The 25344-nt window shown below is 35.3% G+C and overlaps 1 protein-coding gene across 2 annotated transcripts in view; it reads left to right on the top strand.

Moving 5' to 3' along the window:
* Positions 1-25344, top strand: part of LOC150104880 (chromosome-associated kinesin KIF4-like) — a 282861-nt gene that overhangs the window by 124470 nt on the left and 133047 nt on the right. For both annotated transcript variants that reach the window (XM_090396035.1, XM_090396036.1), the window contains exons 12-13: positions 11724-11951; positions 23899-24002. In XM_090396035.1, coding sequence (XP_090252161.1) covers positions 11724-11951; positions 23899-24002 — 332 coding nt within the window. The remainder of the gene's footprint in view (positions 1-11723; positions 11952-23898; positions 24003-25344) is intronic.

The raw sequence follows: 25344 nt of genomic DNA, 5'->3' as shown, positions 1-25344 counted from the left end.
TCATTGACTATGTTATTATAATAAATTTAGTTTAATCCTTTATCCAAGTGTGAGCAAACAAAGTTTGCGCCTGAAAATATCTTCAGGACTGAATATGGTATTGTACTACCTTACTGGGGTAAGGTAGTACAACACCGGGCAACTCGTAGCAAAGGTGGAGCTAACAACACTCATATCCCAGTATCTCCCATAATGCAAAACACATCTCCTTGCGGATATATATAATGTTATGCATTAAGGGATTGGCCAGTACCCAGACTAGTTTCGACCTTTATTGAGGTCTCTTCAGTGGGAGTCAGGCCTAGAGGTGGATATATCAGGCAGAAGCAACAGTGAGGTCATCTTTACCTATAGGAGTTGCCAAAAGGTGTGCCACCTGTTTTATTGAATTACTCTGAATTTAGAGAAAGATGTTGAAAGTTTACTTTTCACTTGGTAAGGTGTACCTTACCTCAGTAAGGTAGTACAACGCCATATTCAGTCCTGAAGATATTTTCAGGCGCAAACTTTGTTTGCTCACACTTGGATAAAGGATTAAACTAAATTTATTATAGTCTAAGCAAGTGAAAAATAAACTTTCAACATCTGATTATGTTACTGTTGATAGTGATGCTTTCCCACTGGTGCAGGACTCCAGAGTGTACAGAGGATTTGAAATTGGAAGTGATCACCATTTAGTCTTGTGCAGGATAAAATTGAATTTCATATTGAAAAGAAGAACATGTAAGAAAGTTTTAGAGTTGAGCAGCTCTCAGATGTGAACTGTAGACTAAAATGCACAAAGATCATTGAAGAAAAAATGAAAGAGTTTGAGAACAGGAACCAAACCTTGGAAATTCAGTGGCAAGCCTTGAAGAAAACCCTGATTGATTCAGCCAGAGAGGCATGTGGTGAGGTTGTCTGCAAATATAGAAAAATCAGAACTCCGTGGTGGACATAGGAAGTTAAAGAGGCAGTGAAAGAAAAGAAGAAAGCATATCAAAAATTCCTAGCAAACAAGTGAGCTTGTGCTCTTAGAGAATACAGAGACAATGTAAGAAAGCTAAACACTGTGTAAAACCTGCTAAACAATAGTCATGGAAGGACTTTGGCAAAAACATAGAAAATAAATATCAAGAAGGTGGTAAGATATTCTGGAGGTTGTTGAAGAAGCTTAGAAACGGAGAAAACAGTATTGTAAAAGGAGTTAGAGATGATAAAGGTGACATGAAAACGGGAGTAAAAGATTATAGAGTAATTACTTCGAAAAATTGCTAAATGAAATAAGAAGTGATAGCACAGTGGTAAAAAAACACTCAACAGGCATACAGTTAGGAATACATATCCATACTCGAAGTAGAAAAAAGCCATCAAAGGCTTGAAATGTGGAAGGGCAGCAGGAGTAGATGATATTCGACCAGAAATGCTTTAAGTATGGCGGTATAAAAGTCTTACAGTGGCTGCACTGCATAGGACAGAGGGACGAATTCCCGATGATTGGAGTAGAGTTCTCATAGTACCCATATACAAATAGGGAAATAAAACTGAATGTATGAATTACGGAGGTATTTCCCTACTGAGTGTTCCGGATAAGATTATTATTAGTATTATTCCTGACACCTCCAAGGAGTCCGAAGACTCATCGTGGGAAGACACCTACAACTGTCTCAATTGATGCAACTTTCTCAACCACTACACCGAACATCTACTATGAATCATCTCCATCAACACCATCTACCACCCACCACGACTACAACTAGTATTTTTTGTCTGTAAATTGCGTGTGTTCTGAAGGGCCGATTTGTCTGTATGCAGGATGAAAAACCCGAGTTTCTGGGAGAAAAAACCCTGCTACCTCCGTATGAGATCGGCTAACTCACCTTTATTTATGCAAGTATACTTGAGAAATGGTTGAGAAGAATTGTGGAAGAAAAGCTTGGTGAAGAACAAGCTGGATTCAGGCCAAATAGAGGCTGTCAGGATCAGATCTTCACTTTATGACAAATAGTTGAGAAATGATGGGAATATAACAATAATCTGTATTTAAGTTTTGTCGATCTGGAAAAGGCATATGACAAGGTGCCAAGAGAGAAGCTATTTAATACGCTTCAGTTATATGGTGTCAATGGGGCATTATATCAAGCAATACTTAGTCTTTATTTGAGTTGTAAGTCAGCAGTTAGAATTGAATGGAATACAGAAATATGGTTTAATATTAAATCTGGTGTAAGACATCGATGTACATTATCCCCTCTGTTATTCATTATCTATATGGATCATATTATGAAGAAAAGTGGTATTAAACATGATATCAAAATTGGAGATGTTAATGTCAGCTCTTTGATTTAAGTGGACGATGTACTTCTAAATAAATCCACTACAAGTCTGCAAGCTTCCCTGACTAAATTGAATAACTGTTGTAATAAATATGGTATGAAGGTCAGCAATAAAAAGACAAAGACAATGAAAATAGGCAGAATCATTGAAAATGTCAACTGCGTTGTGAACGAAGAACCTGTGGAACAAGTAAAACATTCCAGCTACTTAGGCACGATTTTTAGTGAAGATGGTAAATTAAATATGGAAATAGACAACAGAATCAACAAAGCTGTATGATAGGAAGTCAATTGAATAAATTCATATGGGATAAGAGAGAAATTAGTCGGAACACTAAATTAGCTGTATACAAGTCAGTGTTGAAACCAGTTTTAACTTATGGATCTGAGAGCTGGTCAGAAGTAAAACACTTGACCAAAGACTAGAGACCGCAGATATGAGAGTCCTGACAAAGATTAGAGGCATGAACAGATGGCATCAATGGCAATATCATATTAAAAATGAGGATATTAGGAAAGAACTTGACATTGTCAGCATCCAGGAATGTGTTAGCACAGCTAATCTCAGGTGGTATGATCACTTGAACAGAATGGGCAAGGAACGATTAGCAAAACAAGTGTTCTCTGCCAGGTTGGCAGCAAAACGACCCAGAGGAAGACCAAGATATAGGTGGATTGATACGGTACAAAGTGCCTTAGACGATAGAAATGTAAGATCTGGTAATGTTGGAGTCTTGACAAGTAACAGACTGATTTGGAGGAAAATTGTAGATAGAAAGTTAGTAATGATGTAAATTTTTCATGTAGTACTATCATATTCTGTACACCCCTTGAGGGTACATGGCAGGAAGTTGATGATGATGAAGAAATACCAAGTGCATGCATGCAGGCACACCAGCAGGAAGTCAAACAGACTGATTTCAAAGGCCAGTTCCTGCAATTCCAACTGTTGCTTTCTGTTGGTACAGTCTTGGAATTTAGTTGACAATCTCAAAATGAGGAGTCTCCCAGATTTTTGATGATATGATGCAGTTGTTATGGTTAGGAGAATTTTGTAATGCTGTGGCAACTTCCAGGAACACATGTTTTCCATGTGAAAACAAAAAATATATCCATCATCTTCACTACTGCAGTTCTGGGGTGACAGACCTTGCCATGGATACATATCACTGGATCCAGTGTGGAGGGACTGCTCTCATATACAGAAAGATACATATCAAAGAGACTTTACAATTTCAATGTAAATGGGTGGGCTCATTTGAAAAAATCTGCAAGCCCATAGGTTGAGCATGTGTGCTCTAAAAGCACATGCTGACATATTAGCAGGAAGCTTTCTATATTTCTTTTTGAGGATAGCTTCCTGACTTCTTGTGTCTACCATGAAGTTCTGTTTTTTAATCTTTGTAGCAACTTCATCATATGCATCCTTGGCTAAGTCAATTAATGTTTCCTTTAGATGTCATCACTCAGTCTATGATTTAGTTTTTAATATCAAACTACTTTTCACCAACAATAGTTGTATATCTGTGTCTACTACTCATATCTGAAATTGTTCAATAGTAGACCTAAATATACTTGTATGTCTGAGTCTACTCGGATATGGCTGCATTACTGTTTATTCTGCTTAACACTAGGTTATAGTTTCCTCTTGTTTCAAATCACTTACATGCATTCTTAGATCTTTCTGAAGATCTCACTATTAACAATGGTATAATTTTTGTTTTCTGTGTATACGCTGTGTATTTACATAATTTTGTAATTATGCATTTTTTTTAAAAAAATTTTGAATCTGTCATCCCTTTCTCCAAATTTTTGAAAAGCAGTTTTATGTCTAGGTATCGATTCTCCTACATACAATCTTTCAAAATACCTTGCCAAATACCTCAAAAGTTTTTCAGGGAAATCACCATCCTTTATCAAGAACACTACAGAATTTGTTACATACATCAAGGATATTACAGTTGATGAAAATGACATCGTGGCTAGCTTGGACATAACTTCTTTGTTCACTAATGTCCCAACAGATGAAGTCCTAACATTACTCAAGGACAAGTTATCCAAAAAAATGTTAGCCTTGCTTACACATTGCATCAGGTCCGGTTACTTCAAATTTCAAGATAATATATACAAACAAAATCATGGACTGGCTATGAGCAATCCTTTATCTCCAGTTCTTGCAAATATTTACTTAGAAGATTTTGAAACCAATGCTGTCTCTTCCTTTATTTTAACACCTAAAGTTTGGAAACGTTATGTGGATGATGTCTTCATTGTTTGGAGCCATGGACATGAATCCCTTATGGTTTTCCTCGAACATCTCAATAGCCGACATCAAAGTATTAAGTTTACTGCTGAGCTTGAAACGGATAATTCCTTGCCTTTTCTTGATGTCAAACTGACTCGCTCTTCTGGTAAACTAAAAATATCGATATATAGAAAACCCACACATACCAACAGATATCTGCACAGTCGGTCTCATCGTTTCCCTCCTCATAAGCTTGGAATAATTTCCACCTTGGGACATAGAGCCCGTTCTCTTCTTGATGATCCAAATGAACTGCTTACAGAAATAAACCATCTGAAAACTTCTTTCGAAGTTAATGGATATTCCAAGAAAATCATTAACAAATTCCTTCTTAATCCTCCTTGACATCACTCAGAAGAAACAAATAGATTCAAAAGCAATATATCTATTCCTTACATAAGTACTGTTTCACAAAAATTAGCAAAAGTTCTAAAAAAATACAATATTAGAACCTTGTTCACTCCACTTCCAAAGATCCGTTCCTTAATTAGCCACCCAAAACCTTGTCATCATCAACTCAAATACCCTGGCGTATATAAGATATTATGTGACTGCGATATTCCTTATTTCGGGCAGACAGACAAATCTGTCGAAATGCGTATGGAAGAACACATGAGAGACATTACTTACAAGAGACAGCGAGCAAGTGTATTATCAAGTCATATCCTTTTCTCGGCTAATCCTAATGATGATAACCAAAGTCACAAAGTCTGCTGGGAAAAATCTAGAAACATCTTCCGTTGCAGTGACGAAATAGAGAGAAAAATTGTGGAATCGAGAGAAATCATCTTCAATCCTGTTCATCTAAATAACAACTTAAGCTACAACCTCCCAGATAGTCATTCAGCTGTAATCATGTACTGGCGTTCACGTGATGCAGCAAGCACGCACTCTCCCAACAATGCAACAAATGAAAGAACAGCTTCAAATACAACTACAACGTTTTCATGCTAATTATGTATAAAGACTGTCTATGTTGTTCATAGTCTTTTAACCCTCAATGTTTAGTGTTTTTTCTTTTATATTGTCACCTGAAGAAGGCTGTTACAGGCCGAAACTAGTAGTGTGTTTATATTAACACCTTTTTAATTAAATCTCGGTTCTAGTCATTCAATTTTTTTCATAAAACTATGTATGTTAACTGAGTCAATGATCATTCTGTCATCTATAACCTTCATGACGAGGCTTCTATTATCAATAATAAAAGAAACTTCAAGACACTAAAGAGGATTGGACTAAACATTAACAGGTTGGTCTTCTTAAAACGTTGCAAATTCCATGCTATCTTTCCTAATTTTATATGCTTTAAAGAAAACATAACAACTGAACGTGCGAAGAGAATCTATCATAAAGCTAAATTAGACCTACTGTCTGAAAGAATATCAGATACTAAACGCACTCTCGCTTTTCTTTTCAATAAAAAAAGAACCATAGCTGAAATACTGGAAGAATCTCTAGATAATGAAAGTTGGCATACCTTTAATACATACTGTGAATCTCAAGCAGCAAGAATACAATATAATAACAAAGTAAATCTTATAAGAAAATTTGAAACGTTAAAGAGATTACAAAATAATAGGAACTCAAAACCACACATCAATATTCACAAAGTCGTTATCAACAAATCCTCCTATATACTTTCAGATGTAGAACAAAGCATTCTTAGTAAAGGTCTAAACTTCATTCCTTCCCCAAAATTAATACCAAAGGAGACACTGCTTACAAAAATAGAAAAAGCTGCTTCTTCTCTCCCTCCACAAGATGCAAACATTCTACGTATTGAATCAATCTTTATTATCAATAACGCAAAACCACCTGCACACAACATTACTTCAACTGAACGCAAAGCTATTAAAAGTTTAAAAAACAACAGAGATATAATCATCCTCCCTGCAGATAAAGGAAATGCAACAGTCATCCTGAACTCCGAAGATTACAAGAATAAAATGATTGAATTACTACATAATGATACCTACTCAATACTTGAGAGAGATCCAACTCGTGAACTTCAAAATCGTACAAACAACTTATTAAAAACAACAACTGAATTATCCCGAAACGTCCGTTTATCTCTACGTTCTCTCCATCCGTTAATTCCTCGCATATATGGTGTTCCTAAAATCCATAAAGAGAACACCCCATTACGCCCAATTGTGGAAGGTATCGATTCTCCTACATACAATCTTTCAAAATACCTTGCCAAATACCTCAAAAGTTTTTCAGGGAAATCACCATCCTTTATCAAGAACACTACAGAATTTGTTACATACATCAAGGATATTACAGTTGATGAAAATGACATCATGGCTAGCTTGGACATAACTTCTTTGTTCACTAATGTCCCAACAGATGAAGTCCTAACATTACTCAAGGACAAGTTATCCAAAAAAATGTTAGCCTTGCTTACACATTGCATCAGGTCCGGTTACTTCAAATTTCAAGATAATATATACAAACAAAATCATGGACTGGCTATGGGCAATCCTTTATCTCCGGTTCTTGCAAATATTTACTTAGAAGATTTTGAAACCAAGGCTATCTCTTCCTTTATTTTAACACCTAAAGTTTGGAAACGTTATGTGGATGATGTCTTCATTGTTTGGAACCATGGACATGAATCCCTTATGGTTTTCCTCCAACATCTCAATAGCCGACATCAAAGTATTAAGTTTACTGCTGAGCTTGAAACGGATAATTCCTTGCCTTTTCTTGATGTCAAACTGACTCGCTCTTCTGGTAAACTAAAAATATCGATATATAGAAAACCCACACATACCAACAGATATCTGCACAGTCGGTCTCATCATTTCCCTCCTCATAAGCTTGGAATAATTTCCACCTTGGGACATAGAGCCCGTTCTCTTCTTGATGATCCAAATGAACTGCTTACAGAAATAAACCATCTGAAAACTTCTTTCGAAGTTAATGGATATTCCAAGAAAATCATTAACAAATTCCTTCTTAATCCTCCTTGACATCACTCAGAAGAAACAAATAGATTCAAAAGCAATATATCTATTCCTTACATAAGTACTGTTTCACAAAAATTAGCAAAAGTTCTAAAAAAATACAATATCAGAACCTTGTTCACTCCACTTCCAAAGATCCGTTCCTTAATTAGCCACCCAAAACCTTGTCATCATCAACTCAAATACCCTGGCGTATATAAGATATTATGTGACTGCGATATTCCTTATTTCGGGCAGACAGACAAATCTGTCGAAATGCGTATGGAAGAACACATGAGAGACATTACTTACAAGAGACAGCGAGCAAGTGTATTATCAAGTCATATCCTTTTCTCGGCTAATCCTAATGATGATAACCAAAGTCACAAAGTCTGCTGGGAAAAATCTAGAAACATCTTCCGTTGCAGTGACGAAATAGAGAGAAAAATTGTGGAATCGAGAGAAATCATCTTCAATCCTGTTCATCTAAATAACAACTTAAGCTACAACCTCCCAGATAGTCATTCAGCTGTAATCATGTACTGGCGTTCACGTGATGCAGCAAGCACGCACTCTCCCAACAATGCAACAAATGAAAGAACAGCTTCAAATACAACTACAACGTTTTCATGCTAATTATGTATAAAGACTGTCTATGTTGTTCATAGTCTTTTAACCCTCAATGTTTAGTGTTTTTTCTTTTATATTGTCACCTGAAGAAGGCTGTTACAGGCCGAAACTAGTAGTGTGTTTATATTAACACCTTTTTAATTAAATCTCGGTTCTAGTCATTCAATTTTTTTCATAAAACTATGTATGTTAACCGAGTCAATGATCATTCTGTCATATATATATATATATATATGTTTTTATCAGTCTGAGACATGAAATAAAAACTCATACATTTTAACATTTTATTCATGATACTTGACTATAAGCAATAAACAGGTAACTGAGAAAAGATGAAATATATTTTCTGACTGTTTTCTCATGAAGCAGTGATAAGTGAAAAAAACAATGAAAACACATTTTAGAATGAATGAATATATGACAATCATTTAGGAAAATTAAAAAGATGTAATACTACTTCTTCAACTTACCATGTTTTCATATTCATTGTTAGTATCTCATTTCTGCATATTCCATCAGTGATTACAAAAAAAAACCCAGTTTTGTATCCATTGTGCATCTGTTTTAGGTTATTCCATCATGATTGACTGGTTACTTTGTTGTATGCTTAAACATTTTTCTAGAGATAAAATGATGCTTAACAATCCTGTCCTCTTATTTGTTATATTCCATTAAGACAAAATCACTGATAATCGACAAAACAGACCTTTGTAATGACTAGGATTTTCGTATTTCATGTGATAAGTAATGTAATAGATGTGAACATGCAAAAGAAAGAATAGTTAATATAAAACTCTGCTGAAATATGGTCACTCACTGGGATGAAGACACTGGAGAAGGTGCAAAGGCAATTGACAAAAATGATTTCGGGATGGAATGTTAGCGATAAGGATAGATTGAAATCATGTAATCTGCAGATAGGTGGCAAAGGGGTGACATAATGGAGACATTTAAACTTTGAGGTGTTTACTGGATGGATTCAAGAGAGAAATTTTTCAGATGGTGGAACAGAAAGAAGGGGCAAGAACTAGAGGCCATTTTGCAGTTGCACAAGGGAGTGGTGAATAAGAGTTCTTTTAACGTGGAGAATGCTCGGTGAGTAGAATGCATTGCCTGAATAATGTGTTGTTTATGCTGAGAGTGAATAAGTTTAAGGTTTTCAATATATGTTGCATTCAGGGGAGACTTTACTGTGATGAATCTGTAGACTTTTACATATAACATATAAACTTCTCTTTCTCTCCCTTGAGTCTTTGCAGGGGCATGCCAGTAGTGTCTGGTGTCTGTGTGCAAAACTTTTGTTGGCACCTCTATAAAAACGTATCAGTGAGTAAAAATGAAATACGAAATATTAATTATAAGTTTATTCAACAAAAATCAGAAATTACAAAAAAAAAAAATATATATATATATATATATATATATATATAAAACAATAAACATACAAGAAGGGTACAAAAAGAACAAAAATAATTTGGAAAAAAATAAATAATAAAATAAATTAATAATAGTAACTTACAAGTATATGAAATAGGAACATATTAAACATTATTGGGTAAAGAAATAGTTAAATAAAGATTTAAACAGAAATAAAAATAACTTAGTGAATTGAACTTTTCTAGTTTTCATTAATGAAAATTCTCGAATAATATCATGTATATCAAGTTGATCCAAAACATCTGACTCTATTGATATAAAAGTCTGTCTTGTACCATTGTAGAGTGCAAGTAGTTTTTAATAATTTTAAGTTTAGAAAAGGACCGTTCTGCAGATGCTACAGGTACCGATAATGACAAAAGAATCCGAAGAGCTATTGTAAAGTTTGGATAAACTGTGATTAAGTCGTTTGAATAAATATACTGAATTATCTGCTATATATCATTTTTACAATTAGAAATAAATGGTTGACAGTGTAAAATTTCTTCGCATAAATCGTCTGCATAAATGTCTGAATGATTCCCGTGTGTTAATTTTTGTTGTAACTTTTTACAACAAGATAATAAATATTCTTTACTTTGTGAAGTAAATACCAAAACTGAAATTAATTCATATGTTCTTTTAATAAAGTAAATCTTTCCTGCAAAGATTGTAATGTTTGATTTATTATGCAGAGAAAAAAAAAATTACTTTAAATGAAATTTTAGGATCTACTATATTTTCATTTTCATGTTCGTAATCAAATTGTATTGTCTTTTTACGTCACCTTAGTGGTCTACTACTACAAAATACAGATTCTGCATCAACTTTGCTGCAATTAATTTTGAGCTTTTTACAATTTCTTTGAAAGTTTCATCAGACCTATAATCATTTAAAAATGATTTAGATCATTCAATGCATCTAAAGCAAGTTGGAGATTCATAGATGAAGACTGCAGTATTTTGCTGACAAAATTCACTTTATTTAAAATATCATACCAAATCTTTGGTGCCTTTACTATCCTGGCACCTGTGTGTGTGTTGCACACATTGCACTTATGGCTTGGCACACCCCTCAGTCTTTGACTCCAGAAGAGTTAATGTAATACTGTTATTGCTACTGCTAATAATAACAAAAATGCCATAGAATTGGCACTGTGTAAAACTGACAATTAAACTGAAACCTTTCTTCTGATCTCACTTATCATGGACAAGCAAATGAGTGCATATTTAAAGCCCCCCCCCCCCTTCCTTATCATCTATTCTTTTGTGGTTATTTGAGAAGCTAACCTCTAAGCCAGTGTTTGATGTTATAACTGATATCACTTAGTAGAGCCTAAATCTTTTACACTGAATTGTAAATATACAATTTAAATATATATAAATTTAAATAAAAATAGTTTCTTATAAGAAATGGTCCACTTTTTAGGCATCAAAATGCTATTTCCTTGTTTTGTGTCCTTCAGTAGATGTGTTGAGGAATAGAATACTATAAAATACAGTTGATGTGGCTCACTGATGAGTTTTCCTGCTCAGATATCTAATGATCATTGTCTTTCCTTCACATCTCTCTCTCTCTCTCTCTCTCACACACACACACACATGCAGTTAATTTTATAGATGCCTGGGGTGTTTATTTTAATAATTTTATATGCTTTTGTAATCTCAAATGTTCTGAAGATGCTGGATGGTCCATATAGATGTTATGTATTATCGGTAGTGAATGCTATTAAAATGCAGTTGTGAATTTAACTAATCTACTGCTTTATATAGAGTCCTATTACACAACAGCCTGAATACAGATCTCTTCAATATTATGTTTGTAACTTGTAACTATTATTGATAAAATTTTGTATTGTTTTTTTTTTATCATATTGGGACTTATTTAGCATAGTTACATTAAAATGTTATTGAAGATCATTGATTGAGACGATAATGGTAATTTTAGTTAATAAAATCATACATTAGCTAAAGTTGTTTATTCCATTTATAAAGCATGTTTTTCTTTATTTAAAATTCTGTATTAGTGAAAAACTAGTCTTTAGCATTATTCATTTAAAGCTTTCTTATTAGTCTTAAATTCATATATTTAATTTGAGTTTTTTTGCAGACTGAACTCAGCAAGGAAAAGCTGGAAGAAAAAACTCTTCTAAAAAATTCATCACTATCTATGGATGACAGTTCTGATGAGGATTTTCATCTTCAGTCTACACTGAAGCAAGCTGCTATGAGCAGAGAACTTCAAGAACTTGAACATGCACTTGCTTTAAAGGAGGATTTGGCAGTTCGCATGAAAGAAAATGATTCCCAGATGACAGTAATGCGGCTGCAATTTGAGGTATGGAAAATCTCTTTCATCTGGATAATGTCATAATCTAGATACAGTCATTTCTCACTATAACTATATTAAGCTACCAAAAGCCCCATAACTTCAAAACTATTCTGGAGAAGAGTCACTATAGAAATCTTTCAGTATTACAAACTAGTCATTTGATTCCTACTAGTTTGTATAGAATGTATTGACTGTAATTGCACAGTGGCATTTGACCTCTGCTAGCCCTTAAATATATGTAAGTTAGGAATGATGAGGTCTTGATGATGTCACAGTTATATTGATAACACTTCTTAATGCTACTTTATTGCATGTCTACAATTGTAAAATGAGCTAGTAATGTAAATGCAAGGGTTGCTTGAAAAGTTTGGGAAAAAAATAAGTTAAACACATTTTTTTTTGAAAAAATCACCTTTGTTTCTCAGCATAGTGTCCATCGAGGTCTTCACATTTGGTCCAGCGAGTTTCTAATTTTTTCATCCCATATAAAAAGTAGGATTTGTGAAATTGTGCAAAATAGTCATTGACAGTCTTGATGACATCCTCATTCAAAGAAAATTTTTTCCCACTGAGCCAAATTTTTAAGTTTGGGAATAAGAAGAAGGCACACTGGGACAAATCCGGAGAATACTGTGGGTGTGGAACCAATTCAAACCTCAATTCGTGCAATTTTGCCATTCAGATGGCCGATGTGTGAGACGATGCATTGTCTTGATGAAAGAGCCTATTTTTGTGCACCAATCTTGGCCGTTTTTTCTTCAGTTCTGCTTTTAAACAGTCCAACAATGACACATAATAGACTCCTGTTATTGTCTTACCCTTTTCCAAGTCTATCATGATAATTCCTTGGGAATCACAAAAAAAACAGTGGCCATCACCTTCCCAGCTGAAATCAGTGCTGTTTCACTGGGCATTGTCCACTATTGACTGCTAGGAAGGTGATGGCCACGGTTTTTTGGGATTCCCTCAGCTTGTTGCTAATTCTGCTAACTGAAAGACGTATTTTTTTAAAATTATCTTTCTGGTTGGTATATACCCTCATGGAGTGTACCAGGTATTATGACATTAATTAATACCATGTTTCATGATTCATTTTCCTATTAGCAATTTTTTACCAAATTGCTCTGCTATTTATCAACTGTAACTTTTTAATCTTATAAAGCACTCTAAACTATTGAAGTTACTCTTATCTACAACAAACAAATTATATGTTCTTACTCTGGCAAAGATTATTATTATTATTTATTTTATTTTTTTGCTTCATATGTTGTTTTACTATTCTTTCATTTCCCATATTGTTTTATTAACCATATTATCTTAGATCTACTCTCTTCTACATTCTTGAATATTACTGAAGTTCTTTTCTGATATCTTTTTTTTTTTTTTTTTTTGCATGTGACTTCCTTCCACAAAAGATTATAAACCTTATAGTACAGTATCTGGAAATCCTGGTCTAGAGACCAAATGTGAAACTTTTTTCCTACAAGTGACTTCAGGCCTTCAATAAACAATACCCATTGTGATAAAATTGGTTTGAACATTGTTTTGTATTAGGAATTATAGACATGTTAACACAAGAATATTTTAATATTTGTCAAACATTTCAGTGTGAAACTAACAGACTATCTTCAGTGGCTACATAGGAACAGTTTTTAACAAAGTGGAATACCAACAATTGATCATTCAAAAGTAGAATGAGCCGCGTGATGTTACATTACTAAGGATGACTAAATTATAGGTATTAATTCACAATTTCATACATTAATCTTAATTTATAAATAACATTAGACTAATGTAGGAATTAAAAGTTTCACTAAAAAAAAATTTTTTTTTTTAAATAAATAAGAAATGTGTTATCCAGATTAAACTTTCCCATATTTTTGATAAGGATATACAGTCATTTTGATTCAAGTTAGGGTGTTGAAGTAAGGCCTCAGCACTCTCTTTGAATAGGTGTTCAAATTTATAGCGACAAGCGACATCTGTGTAGAAGGCAAGTCTTGGACCAGAGGATGTTGTGGCTAGTCTCTATCCTGTGATGATCCAATCCAGACTTATTGGATTTGTTGTACAGAATGTATGATTGATGGTCTTGAATTCTTTTTTCTATAGAGCGTTCTGTTTGTCCAAAGTAGGACAGATTGCAGTTATAAGGACAAATAGGATGCTCTATAGAATAAAGAATTCAAGAACATCAATCATACATTCTGCACAACAAATCCGATAAGTCTGGATTGACTCAGCACGGGTTAGAGACAAGCCACAACATCATCTGGTCTAAGACTCACCTTCTACACAGATGTCGCTATAAATTCGAATGTCTATTCAAAGAGAGTGCTGAGGCCTTATTTCAATGCCCTAACTTGAATCGAAATGACTGTATATCCTTATCAAAAATATGGGAAAGTTTAATCTGGATAACACATTATTTATTTTTTAATTGAGACTTTTAATTCCTATATTAGTCTAATGTTATTTATAAATTAAGATTATTATATGAAATTGTGAATTAATACCTATAATATAGTCATCACGCTGTGAAATTTTTCCTCTCTTTCATGCTTAGTAATGATATCGTGCAGCTCGTTCTAATTTTGAATGATCAATTGTTGGTATTCCACCTTGTTAAAAACTGTTCCTATATAGCCACTGAAGATAGTCTGTTAGTTTCAGACTGAAATATTTGGCAAATATTAAAATATTCTTGTGCTAATGTGTCTATAATTCCTAATTATAATGTCACAAGTGTCTCTCAAGAGTAAAACTGTTTTGTATACTGCATGATTTTGGATTGGAAATATGGTGTCTGTTCTTGTGTACATACTAAGAATGTAGTTGATGTTTTCAGTTTCTGGAAATTTTTTTTTCACTTGGTTAGACTATAAATTATATATATTTAGTTTAATCCTTTATCCAAGTGTAAGCAAACAAAGTTTGCACCTGAAGTATCTTCAGGACTGGGGCAACTCGTGGCAAAAGTGGACTAAGTTCTCATCACTTTTCTTAGTATCTCATAATGCAAAGCACATCTCCTTGCAGACATGTATAATGCTATGCATTATGGGAAGGATCACTACCCAGACCGGTTTTGACCTTTATTGAGGTCTCTTCAGTGGAAGCCAGACCCAGAGGTGATACCAAGGTTGAAGCAATGCAGAACTCATATTTCCATATGCCAGTTGCTAAAAGGTGTCACACCTTATTATTAAAGTACTCTGGATTAGAAAAAGATGTCGGAAGTTTTTTTTTTTCACTTGGTTAGACTAGAAATTATATATTTAGTTTAATTCTTTACAAGTGTAAGCAAACAAAGTTTGCACCTGAGGTATCTTCAGGACTGGGGCAATTCATGGCAAAGGTGGACTGAGTTCTCATCACTTTCCCATAATGCATAGCATTATATCTGTCTGCAAGGGGATGTGCTTTGCATTATGGGATACTAAGGAAAGTGATGAGAACTTAGTCCACCATTGCCACAGTCTTGAAGATACTTCAGGTGCAAAGTTTGTTTGCTTACACTTGGATAAAGGATTAAACTAAATATATAATTTATGTTTTCAGTTTCTCTATTTTCATACAATCCCTTTGTCTCTTATCCCTTAATTTCATCTTCAGCAGTGAGTAATTTATTTAATAACTTCCTCCTTCTGTTTCTGGTAGTTGGAAGTTTTTTCCCACTTGGTTAGACTATAATAAATTTAGTTTAATCCTTTATCCAAGTGTAAGCAAACAAAGTTTGCGCCTGTAGTATCTTCAGGACTGAGGCCACTCGTGGTAGGTGGACCAAGATCTCATCACTCCTTGTCTTAGTATTTCCCATAATTCAAAGCACATCTCCTTGCAGACATGTATAATGCTATACATTAAGGGAAAGGCCACTGCCCAGACTGGTTTCAACCTTTATTGAGGTCTCGTCAGTGGGAGCCAGATCCAGAGATGGTGATACTAAGGCAGAAGCAATGGCGAAGTCATTTGTGCTACACGCACAAATGCAATGGAAATGCATTTGTGCGTGTAGCATTTGCCAGCTATGCCTTTATTCTGATTTGGATTATAAACTTTTTACTATCAAAGTGATCCATTCCTGTCCATCTATGTTCACGGATTCCTAAAATCTTATTGTACAAACTATAAAAAGGGAAATAAAACTTCTCTTCAAGGATTAGGCATTTGCCTGTTCTGACTTCACTGGTACGAGTTGCCAAAAGGTGTACTATCACCTTATTACTAAATTACTCTGGATTCAGAGAAAGATGTTGGAAGTATTTTTCCACTTGATTAGAACTATAATAAATTAAGTTTAATCCTTTAAATTAAATTTATTATAAATTAATTTTGCACCTGAAGTATCTTCAGGACTGAGACTTTACAGCTCGTGGTAAAGGTGGACCAAAATCTCATCACTCCTTGTCTTAGTGTTTCCCATAATGCATAATGGCTCCCACTAATGAGACTTCAATAAAGGTCCAAACTGGTCTGGGTAGTGGCTCTTCCCTTCATGCATAGCATTATACATGTCTGCAAGGAGATGTGCTTTGCATTATGGGAAATACTAAGACTAGGAGTGATGAGATCTTGGTCCTACCATGAGTTGCCTCAGTCCTGAAGATACTTCAGGTGCAAACTTTGTTTGCTTACACTTGGATAAAGGATTAAACTAAATTTATTATGTTTCTGATAGTATAATCTGATTTCTGTATTTGCCATATGCAATCTTTTATCTCATTGAAAGTAAGTGTTTGCAATTTAAAAAAAAAAATTGTTCTCGACACAACTCTAACATCCTATCTCCTGTTTCATTCCTCAGTTCTCAAATAGATTTTCATCAGAGAAATAAAGAAAATCAGAAATGACATGTATCTTCCTGTTCAACAAGATATCTCTTCTCCTCCAGCATGCCACCTTGCCTGCAGATCTCCCATATGGTTTCTGGAATTACCAGAACTGGTGGAGAAGACTCTGTGCAAACAAGCACCTGATCACAGATCCAACCATCAAACCTTACCTCGACCTCTGGAGTCGGCTAAACAGATTTAGGACTGGATTAGGCCACTGGGTTCACTTACTACATCTGTGGGGAATTTCACACTCACCATTTTGCATGTGTGGTGCTGTGCAGACTATGCATTATATCACTGATGATTGTCCCATACGCTCCTTTCCTGGAGGCCTCAGGAATTTGCATTTACTCCCGACTGTCCCATTGACTGGTTAACTAAACTGTCTGTATATAGTTTTGCTCAATAATTTCTTGTATTTTTCCAGTGCTGTTTTGTTATTCTTTTTCTCCCACTGTTGCATTTCGCTGTTCCAGGATCAACAGAAAATCTGCTTTATCAATACTATATACTTATTGTAATATGCTTTAAAATTCTTCTGCTCTTCTGCACCTGCATTTGTGCGTGTAGCATTTGCCAGCTATGCCTTTATTCTGATTTGGATTATAAACTTTTTATTATCAAAGTGATCCATTCCTGTCCATCTATGTTCCCGGATTCCTAAAATCTTATTGTACAAACTATAAAAAGGGAAATAAAACTTCTCTTCAAGGATTAGGCATTTGCCTGTTCTGACTTCACTGGTCTTTTCATCTTACTGCTGGTCTCTCTCTCTCGTTCCCTTTGGTCTACATTTATCCACCTCTTTTGGTTGCTGATATCTTTCCATCCTAAATAAATGCTCTTTCCATTGGAAATAAAACTGAATGTGGAAATTATAGAGAAGTTTCCCTACTGAGTGTTCAGGTAAGATTTGTGTAGGCATGCTTGAGAAGAGGTTATGAAAAGTTGTGAAAAGGAAACTTGGAGAAAAATAAGCTAGATTCTGTCCAACTAGAGGCAGGATCAGATTTTCATTGTAAGGCAAGCTGTTAAGAAATCGTGGGAATAATACGAGGTGGTATCAAAAAGAGACTAGCTCTTTTACGAGAAATTACTTTATTTATCTATGTTTACACACTATCACCTTTTGCTATGCCAGGGGACTAGTGGTAGTCCCCTGGCATAGCAATACTCCCAGCGTTCCTGCCACTTCTGGAATATGTCCTGGAAGTCTTCTTTTCGAAGCGTGTCAAGCACCTTCTGCGATTCGTGCTGGATCTCTGCAGTGGTGTCAAATCGGTGACCTTTGAGCTGGATCTTGTTCTTCGGGAAGAGGGGAAGTCTGCAGGAGCCAAATCCGACAAGTAGGGTGGGTGCAGAAGTGAGATCATGTTGTTTCTGGTGAGAAACTCATGTGTGAGGAGAGCTCGGTGATGGGGTGCATTGTCATCGTGGAGCATCCAGTTTTTCACCCACCACAGATCCAGTCGCTTTTGCCAAATATTCTCCCTCAGATGCCTTAAAACCTGGCAGTAGAACTCGCTATTGATGGTCTGGCCCCCTGGGGACGAATTCTCGATGCACAATGCCACGAATGTTGAAAAGGATGATGAGCATGCACTTGGTTGAGCTGCGGACCTGCCTCGCCTTTTTCGGTTGTGGAGATGATGGACTCTTCCACTGTGAAGACTGTTGCTTCGTCTCAGGGTCATACCCGTACACCCAAGTTTCTTCACGGTAATGATCCTCAACATGAAGGACTGGTCATCCACGGCACGCTGACTGAGTTCTTGGCAGACTTCAACGCGGTGTTCCTTCTGCTCCTGGGGACGAACTTGGCAGCAACACGGTCATGTTCAAATTACACGTGAGGATTGCCTGGACTGTTCTGTATGACACACTGACAATGGCAGATGTTGTGGAGTGTTCTCCGACTATCCTCATGCACAAGTCGTCAAATGGTTTCGACATTTTCGGGGGTTGAGCTCGTTGAAGGTCTTCCTGATCTCTCGTTGTCTTCCAGTGATGTTCTTCTGCTCTTGAAGCATGCATGCTACTCAAAACACCTTGAACGACATTGCAACATCGCCATAAACTTGCTGAATCGTGTCAAAAGTCTCTGTGGCAGATTTGCCCAGTTTCACGCAGAATTTCGAGTTCGCTCTTTGTTCTAACTTGCCACCCATGATGAAATCGCAGATGTGGTAATGCATGTGGTCAGAATAGCACCAGTTGCACAGCTCCCAATGCACACAGGATGATGTGTTTTGGCACACTGACTTATGAAGGTCGGTGCTCCCTGCGACCTTGTGCTGCCATCTGTTGGCATGTTACAAAACTAGTCTCGAAACTTTTTGATACCACCTCGTATAACAAGGATCTGTATTTCATAGATTTGAAAGCCACACATGATAAGATGCCAAAGAAAAGCTATTCAAAATGCTATAATTATATGTTGTGGGACAATATATAGCATATATATATATATATATATATATATATATATAGGTAAGCAGATTGACTCGGTTTCTAGACGTTAAATATTATTTAATGACTGAATTCTCAGATAATAGAGAAACAAGTAGATTTAAATATAATTACACAACTAGTTTCATCGGAATGCCGACTTCATCAGGTGTGATAACATAAAAAAGCATATAAAACACCGTAAAAAAAACATTACACCATTACATTAAAAACTGAAGTTATGTTTGAATTGTAGTCAGAGCTACAGTTCTTTTATTATGTCCATGCGAGCGTATGACTTCACGAGTTTGCCAATACCGAATAGCAGAGCCATGTCAGTCTGGTAGACTGTAACTGAGATTGCTGTTCATGTGGGAAGAGTCAAGGGTTATTTCTTTTGATTCCAGGATACAACATTCTAATTCATCGTAACATATATGAATGTTGGAAGTTGAATTCCAATCTATGAGGCTGGAGGGGGACACGTTGAACATCTATAAACTTGATTGTGAGTATAATCAAATATACTTTACATCATATTTGTCACTAGTTCTATGTTTGATATATAGACTTACAAAATTGAGTCCATCTTTTTGAATCACCCTGTATATACAGAGTGGTTCAAAATTCCACGTACAAACTTTAAGGGGATATAGAGAACATCAAAATCAACCATATTCACATAGGAAAGCATGACCTGAAACACACCCGAAAGTGACAGGTGGCGCTGTTTGCCAGTGCTCCAGGTGAGCAATTGGGGCTTCCTCATTCAAGCTTTCGATGTCGTACAAAGAACATGTGTCGTTTTACGAACTCTGAGATGGCAGACATGCACCTTGTTTACCATATTATGTATCCAACTACTATTGAACTATTCAGTTACGCCTAATAAAGTTTTTTACATTACTTACTGCCTTGTGTTATTTCTGTATCTTTGTTTCCCTGTTAGTACCCCTCCAGGTGTTTCCGGTCATGCTTTCCTATGTGAATATTGTTGATTTTGATGTTCTCTATCTCCCCTCAAAGTTTGTATGCGGAATTTTGTATGTATGTATATACAGGGTGTTCGGGATAAATTTGACAGTTTCGTAAGGAAAAAGAAAATCTTCTTTGTATCTATTAAATTTAATGAATTGACAAAAAAACATTACAGGCAGAGTTAATTACAATACTATCAACAAGATTTACTCAAAATAACCATCATTAGCATCGATCACAGCTTCAATTCTGCTTCGGAACCTCGAACAAGCTGATGCTACAGTCTCCCTGGGAAGGGCCGCAAAAACTGTTTTAATTTTATCCATTAACTGGGCTTTTGTATTACTGGAAGTGCGATTGGTGTCTTTTTCAACTGCGCCCCATACAAAATAATCCATGGGGTTAAGGTCTGGGGAGTTTGGAGGCCAAACATTTGGACTGGTGAAGTCGTAGAAATTTTCAGACAACCATTTTTGACTTTTCCCAGAGGTGTGGCAAGGGGCCGAATCCTGCTGCCATACATACGGCCTACCATTGGCTACCCTTGTTATCCAGGGCTTGACTACAGTTAGCAACTCCACGAACAAAGCCCGAATTCCAATGCCAGGGTTCTTCAACACCTGTTCCTGCAGATTTGCGAGGAATTCTGCTGTACGAACGCAATCAGATCGTCTGCTAGGGATCTTTCTTCTTGCTACATCCTCGTAGTCACCATTGCAAGTCTCTAGTTCATGCCTGATTGTTTTTACTGGATTCAGGGAGCATTGGGCAGCAGTCGTAATATCCTTATTTTGATGGCGGGCACGAATCATCATGATACAAGTTATTCTCTTCCATGATTCAGGTGGGTTCCAGCTATCCATCCTTTCTGACATCTTGTATATGAATGAAGAAGGGTCCAAACTTTTAAATGAAGAGAAGTGTGTGTTAATACATGTAACTTACGGAAAAATATAATTAATTATAAATATGTCAAATTTATCCCGAACACCCTGTATATACATACACACACACACACACATAGCATATACAGCAATCCCTCAATTAATGCACCTAATGCATTCTTTAAAATGGGTGTATCAATCGAAAATGCACTAATCAAATATAATAACCTATGGGAAAAAGTTTAATTCATTCCTCAAATTTCTTTTTTCACCCTTAATTTTTTTTTTTTTTTTTTTATAAAAGAATTAGGGTATATGTCTCAGGGTCTAGTTAAAGGAAAACCATGCAGCTGAAAGACAATAAAACATATTCAGAATATAAATTTATTATTCTACTTCTTAATGAAGAATTCAGCTACTGTAGTTTGGCAGGCATTCTGTTTTTTTTCATACAACTGATGGTATGGCCCTATTGTCTCTTCTACTCTTCTGCAAATTTTACTTTTTCTCTCTTCATCAGAGTCAGTCTCTTGCTGCTTAATAACTTTAATTGAACAAAAAATATTTTCATATTGTTTCTGTGAAATCTCTTTTGGCTCACTGCCAGTGGTTAAATTTTCTTCATATTCTTCAGGATCTCTTCCTGCTGTGCATCTAAATATAGCAGGTCAGAATCACTCAGTTCCTCAGAATGAGATTTAATTAACTCTTGGACATTACCTTTGTCAATCTCATCAAATCCCAGTTCACGCCTGATGTTGGCAATTTCCTCAACAATATTATCCATATCGTTTGAAAAGCCTCTGAAATCATTTGCACAATGTGGAAGAATGTGCTTCCAAATGGGTCGCATATTGCTAACAGTAACTTCATTCAACTTTGTGACTTTATAACCAAGCTTAGATTTTCTGATTTACCCAGAAAAGTCTTAGAAGCTATTCACTTCCCAAAAAGGTTTCTTATTATTTCGAGTTTTTCTTCCAATGAGATTACTTTTCGAAACTTTTTCACACTTCCACTTTTTTGCTCGCTAATTCTTTTACTCATGATTAAAGGTTGGGACCATTCACCATCACCTTGATCTTCTCCGAAATAATGGGAAAAAAGTCATCATTAGCCAACTTCTTCACTACCTAGAGGCCCACCAATATGGATTCCATCATTCACAGCCACCATTGGACATATGCTATGGAAAGGACAGGTTCAGTATGCAAACATATTGAACCTACTTCTCCTCTTCCTTTTTTATTCTATTTACCTCCATCCTTTAGAACAGCCATCTGCAAGAAGTATTCCAAAAGAACTATAATCTGTAGCTCTTCAAAAAAAAAAAAAAAAATCAATAAACTTCTATCTCAGTGCTTCCCTGCACTCCACACATGGCACTGATATGCTTATAGGCCCTTTGACTTCTTGTGTATGGGATCAGTATAAAAAAATAATAATTGAAGGAGGGATAGGATGTTTGTTTAATGTCAGATCAGATGTAAGAGTGTACACCACATTTCCACTGTTATTCAGGTATAACATTTCCACTGTAATGTAGATTGCATTATGATGGAAAGTGAATTTAAGCCTCTTAGATAAATCTGGCACAAATCTGCAGGATTTCTTAACTAAATTGAATAACTGTTGTAAACAAATATGATATGAAAATCAGCAATAAAAAACAAAGAATGTGAAAATAGGCATGAACGCTGAAAACATCAGCTACCTCTTCAATGGGAGACTTATAGAACAGGTAAAAAATTTCAGCCGTATATGCACAGTTTTTAGAGAAGTTGGCAAATTATATATTGAAATCTGCAGTAGAATAAGCAAAGCTTGTATGGATTCAACTGAATAAATTTATATGGAATAAGAGAATTTAACATTTGAACTCATTTCAAACTGGTGTTTTAACTTTTTAACTTATAGATCTGAGAGCTGAGTTAGAAATAAAACAGTTAATTGTATATATATTATTTCTGGGAAAACTCCCATGTTTTTTTATAGCCAGTGACATTTAAACAGGGGCACTCCTAAACTGAAGCAAGCAAAATAGCCATAATTATAATAAACAGTTAATTGTAGACTGGAGAATACAGATTGAGAATTCCGAAAAGAATTAGTGGAGTGAACAGATAGCTCATTGGCAAAATCATATTAAAATGAAGATATTGAGAAGATACTTGACATTGTTAGCATTTTGGAATGTGAGAAAAGGGCTAATCTCAGGTCGCATGGCCACCTAAACAGAAGGAGAAATGAAAGTTTAACAAAGAGATGTTTGATTCCATGATGATGCTGGGCTGGGGGGGGGGGGGGACAGAAGATCAAGATCTAAGTGGATTCATGCTATTTGAAGTGCCTAAGAAGACCAGAATACCAGATCTGACAGATCAAAGTCCTGTTAGATAACAAATTGATGTGGAAAGGAAAATTGTCAATAGGAAGTTAGTAATGTAAACTTTTCGTGTAGTACTATCAAAATATTCTAAGGGTGCGTGTTGAGAATTTGTTAATGATGATGAATGCTTTCCTCATTGAGTGTTAGGCTTATTGGCTTGTCATATTCTGAAAACTTTGCTTCTTTGAAACCTGAAGAATACTTTTTCTTTTAATAGAAATTTGGATCCATCTTATTTAAAGCTTCATATCTGTAATGATAATGTAAGGTGTATTTTCTATGTAATTTCCAAACTTAAATATGAATGAAAATGTGGCAGAAATGACAGAATAATCTTGTAATCAGTATCTTTTTAATGATGTGAGAGTTTCTACTTGATAACATTTAAAATTTAATAATAACATTCATCTTTTTAGTGCAATATTCGGCAAATGGAAGAAGAAATAACACAACTTCAGAAAGAAAAAGAAGACCTGTCTACAGCTCTTCGTGCTGCTAAAACTAGTTCAGGCACAAATAAGTAAGTAAATAATTTAGCAGGTCTAAAGTGGAGTTCAACTGTAAAAAGGAATCTTAAGTTTACTTATTTTGCACAGCATTTATTCACATGATTACATGTTATGCAAAAATAAATAAACCTTTTAATATCCCATTTAAGAAAATGAAGTACGATATTTCTAAAAGATGTGGCAAACTAGTTTATTTTAAACAGCTGAACGGACTTTTTATTTTCCTAAAGTATGGATGACCTCTGAGATTGATTTGTTCAGTTTATATCATTGTCCTCTTCTTTGTGCACCATTTTTTTTGTCTGAGCTTCAGACACTGACCTAGATAGTGTATTTGAAACTGAATGTGGCCTTTTATACATTCATTAACAATTTATATTCTTTTATGCACAAATACCAAAATTCATTTGTTCAAAACCACCAATTAAGCCATATTTAGATATAGTGCCAGACATGGAACATCGCTACTCAACGAGCATTTGATATCAACAACAGCTTTGGGACAACATGCCTTCAAACACTCCTAGGATATACATGGCAAGGTTACATTTTAATACTGTCATTCTTAAAGAAAGCCAGCAAGAACCCCCTAATAGAAACAGTTCAAAAAAATGTCATAGTCCTATAGGTTCTTCATTCACAATGCAGTTGATATTTTCAATGTTTGTCTTTTTAATGCTGACCGTCATATCTATTACAACAGTTATTCAATTTAGTCAGGGATTCTTGCAGACTTGTGGTGGATTTATTTAGAAGTATAACATCATCCGCATAAAGCAAAAAACTGAGATTAGTGTCTCCAATTTTGATATCAGGTTTAATACCACTTCATAATGTGATCTATATAGATAATGAATAAGGGGGATAATGTACATCCTTGTCTGACATCAGATTTCACAATAAACAACCTTCCGGTACTTCAATTCTAAATACTGATTTACAACTCAAATAAAGACTAAGTATTGCTTGATATAATGCTCCATTAATACCATATAACTGAAGCGTTTTGAATAGCTTCTCTCTTGGCATCTTTTTGGCCTGAATTCGGCTTGTTCTTCACCAAGCTTCTCTTCCACAACTTTCTCAACCGTTTCTCAAGTATACTTGCATATATCTTACCAGGAACACTCAGTAATGAAATACCTCTGTAATTCTCACATTCAGTTTTATTTCCCTTTCTATATATGGGTACTATGAGAGCTCTACTCCAATCATCTGGAATTCGTCTCTCTGTCCAGACATTTTGAATTATGCAGTACAGCCACTGTAAGGCTTTTATACCTACATACTTCAGCATTTCTGGTCGAATATCATCTACTCCTGCTGCCTTTCCATATATCAGGCTTTTGATGG

Source organism: Typopeltis vanoorti, chromosome 7 (genome assembly GCF_054136105.1).
Source record: "Typopeltis vanoorti isolate ZY-2024b chromosome 7, IOZ_Tvanoo_1.0, whole genome shotgun sequence".
Taxonomy (NCBI): Eukaryota; Metazoa; Arthropoda; class Arachnida; order Uropygi; family Thelyphonidae; genus Typopeltis; species Typopeltis vanoorti.
Note: the sequence above shows the minus strand (reverse complement) of the source record. Positions and strands in the feature narration are given on the sequence as shown.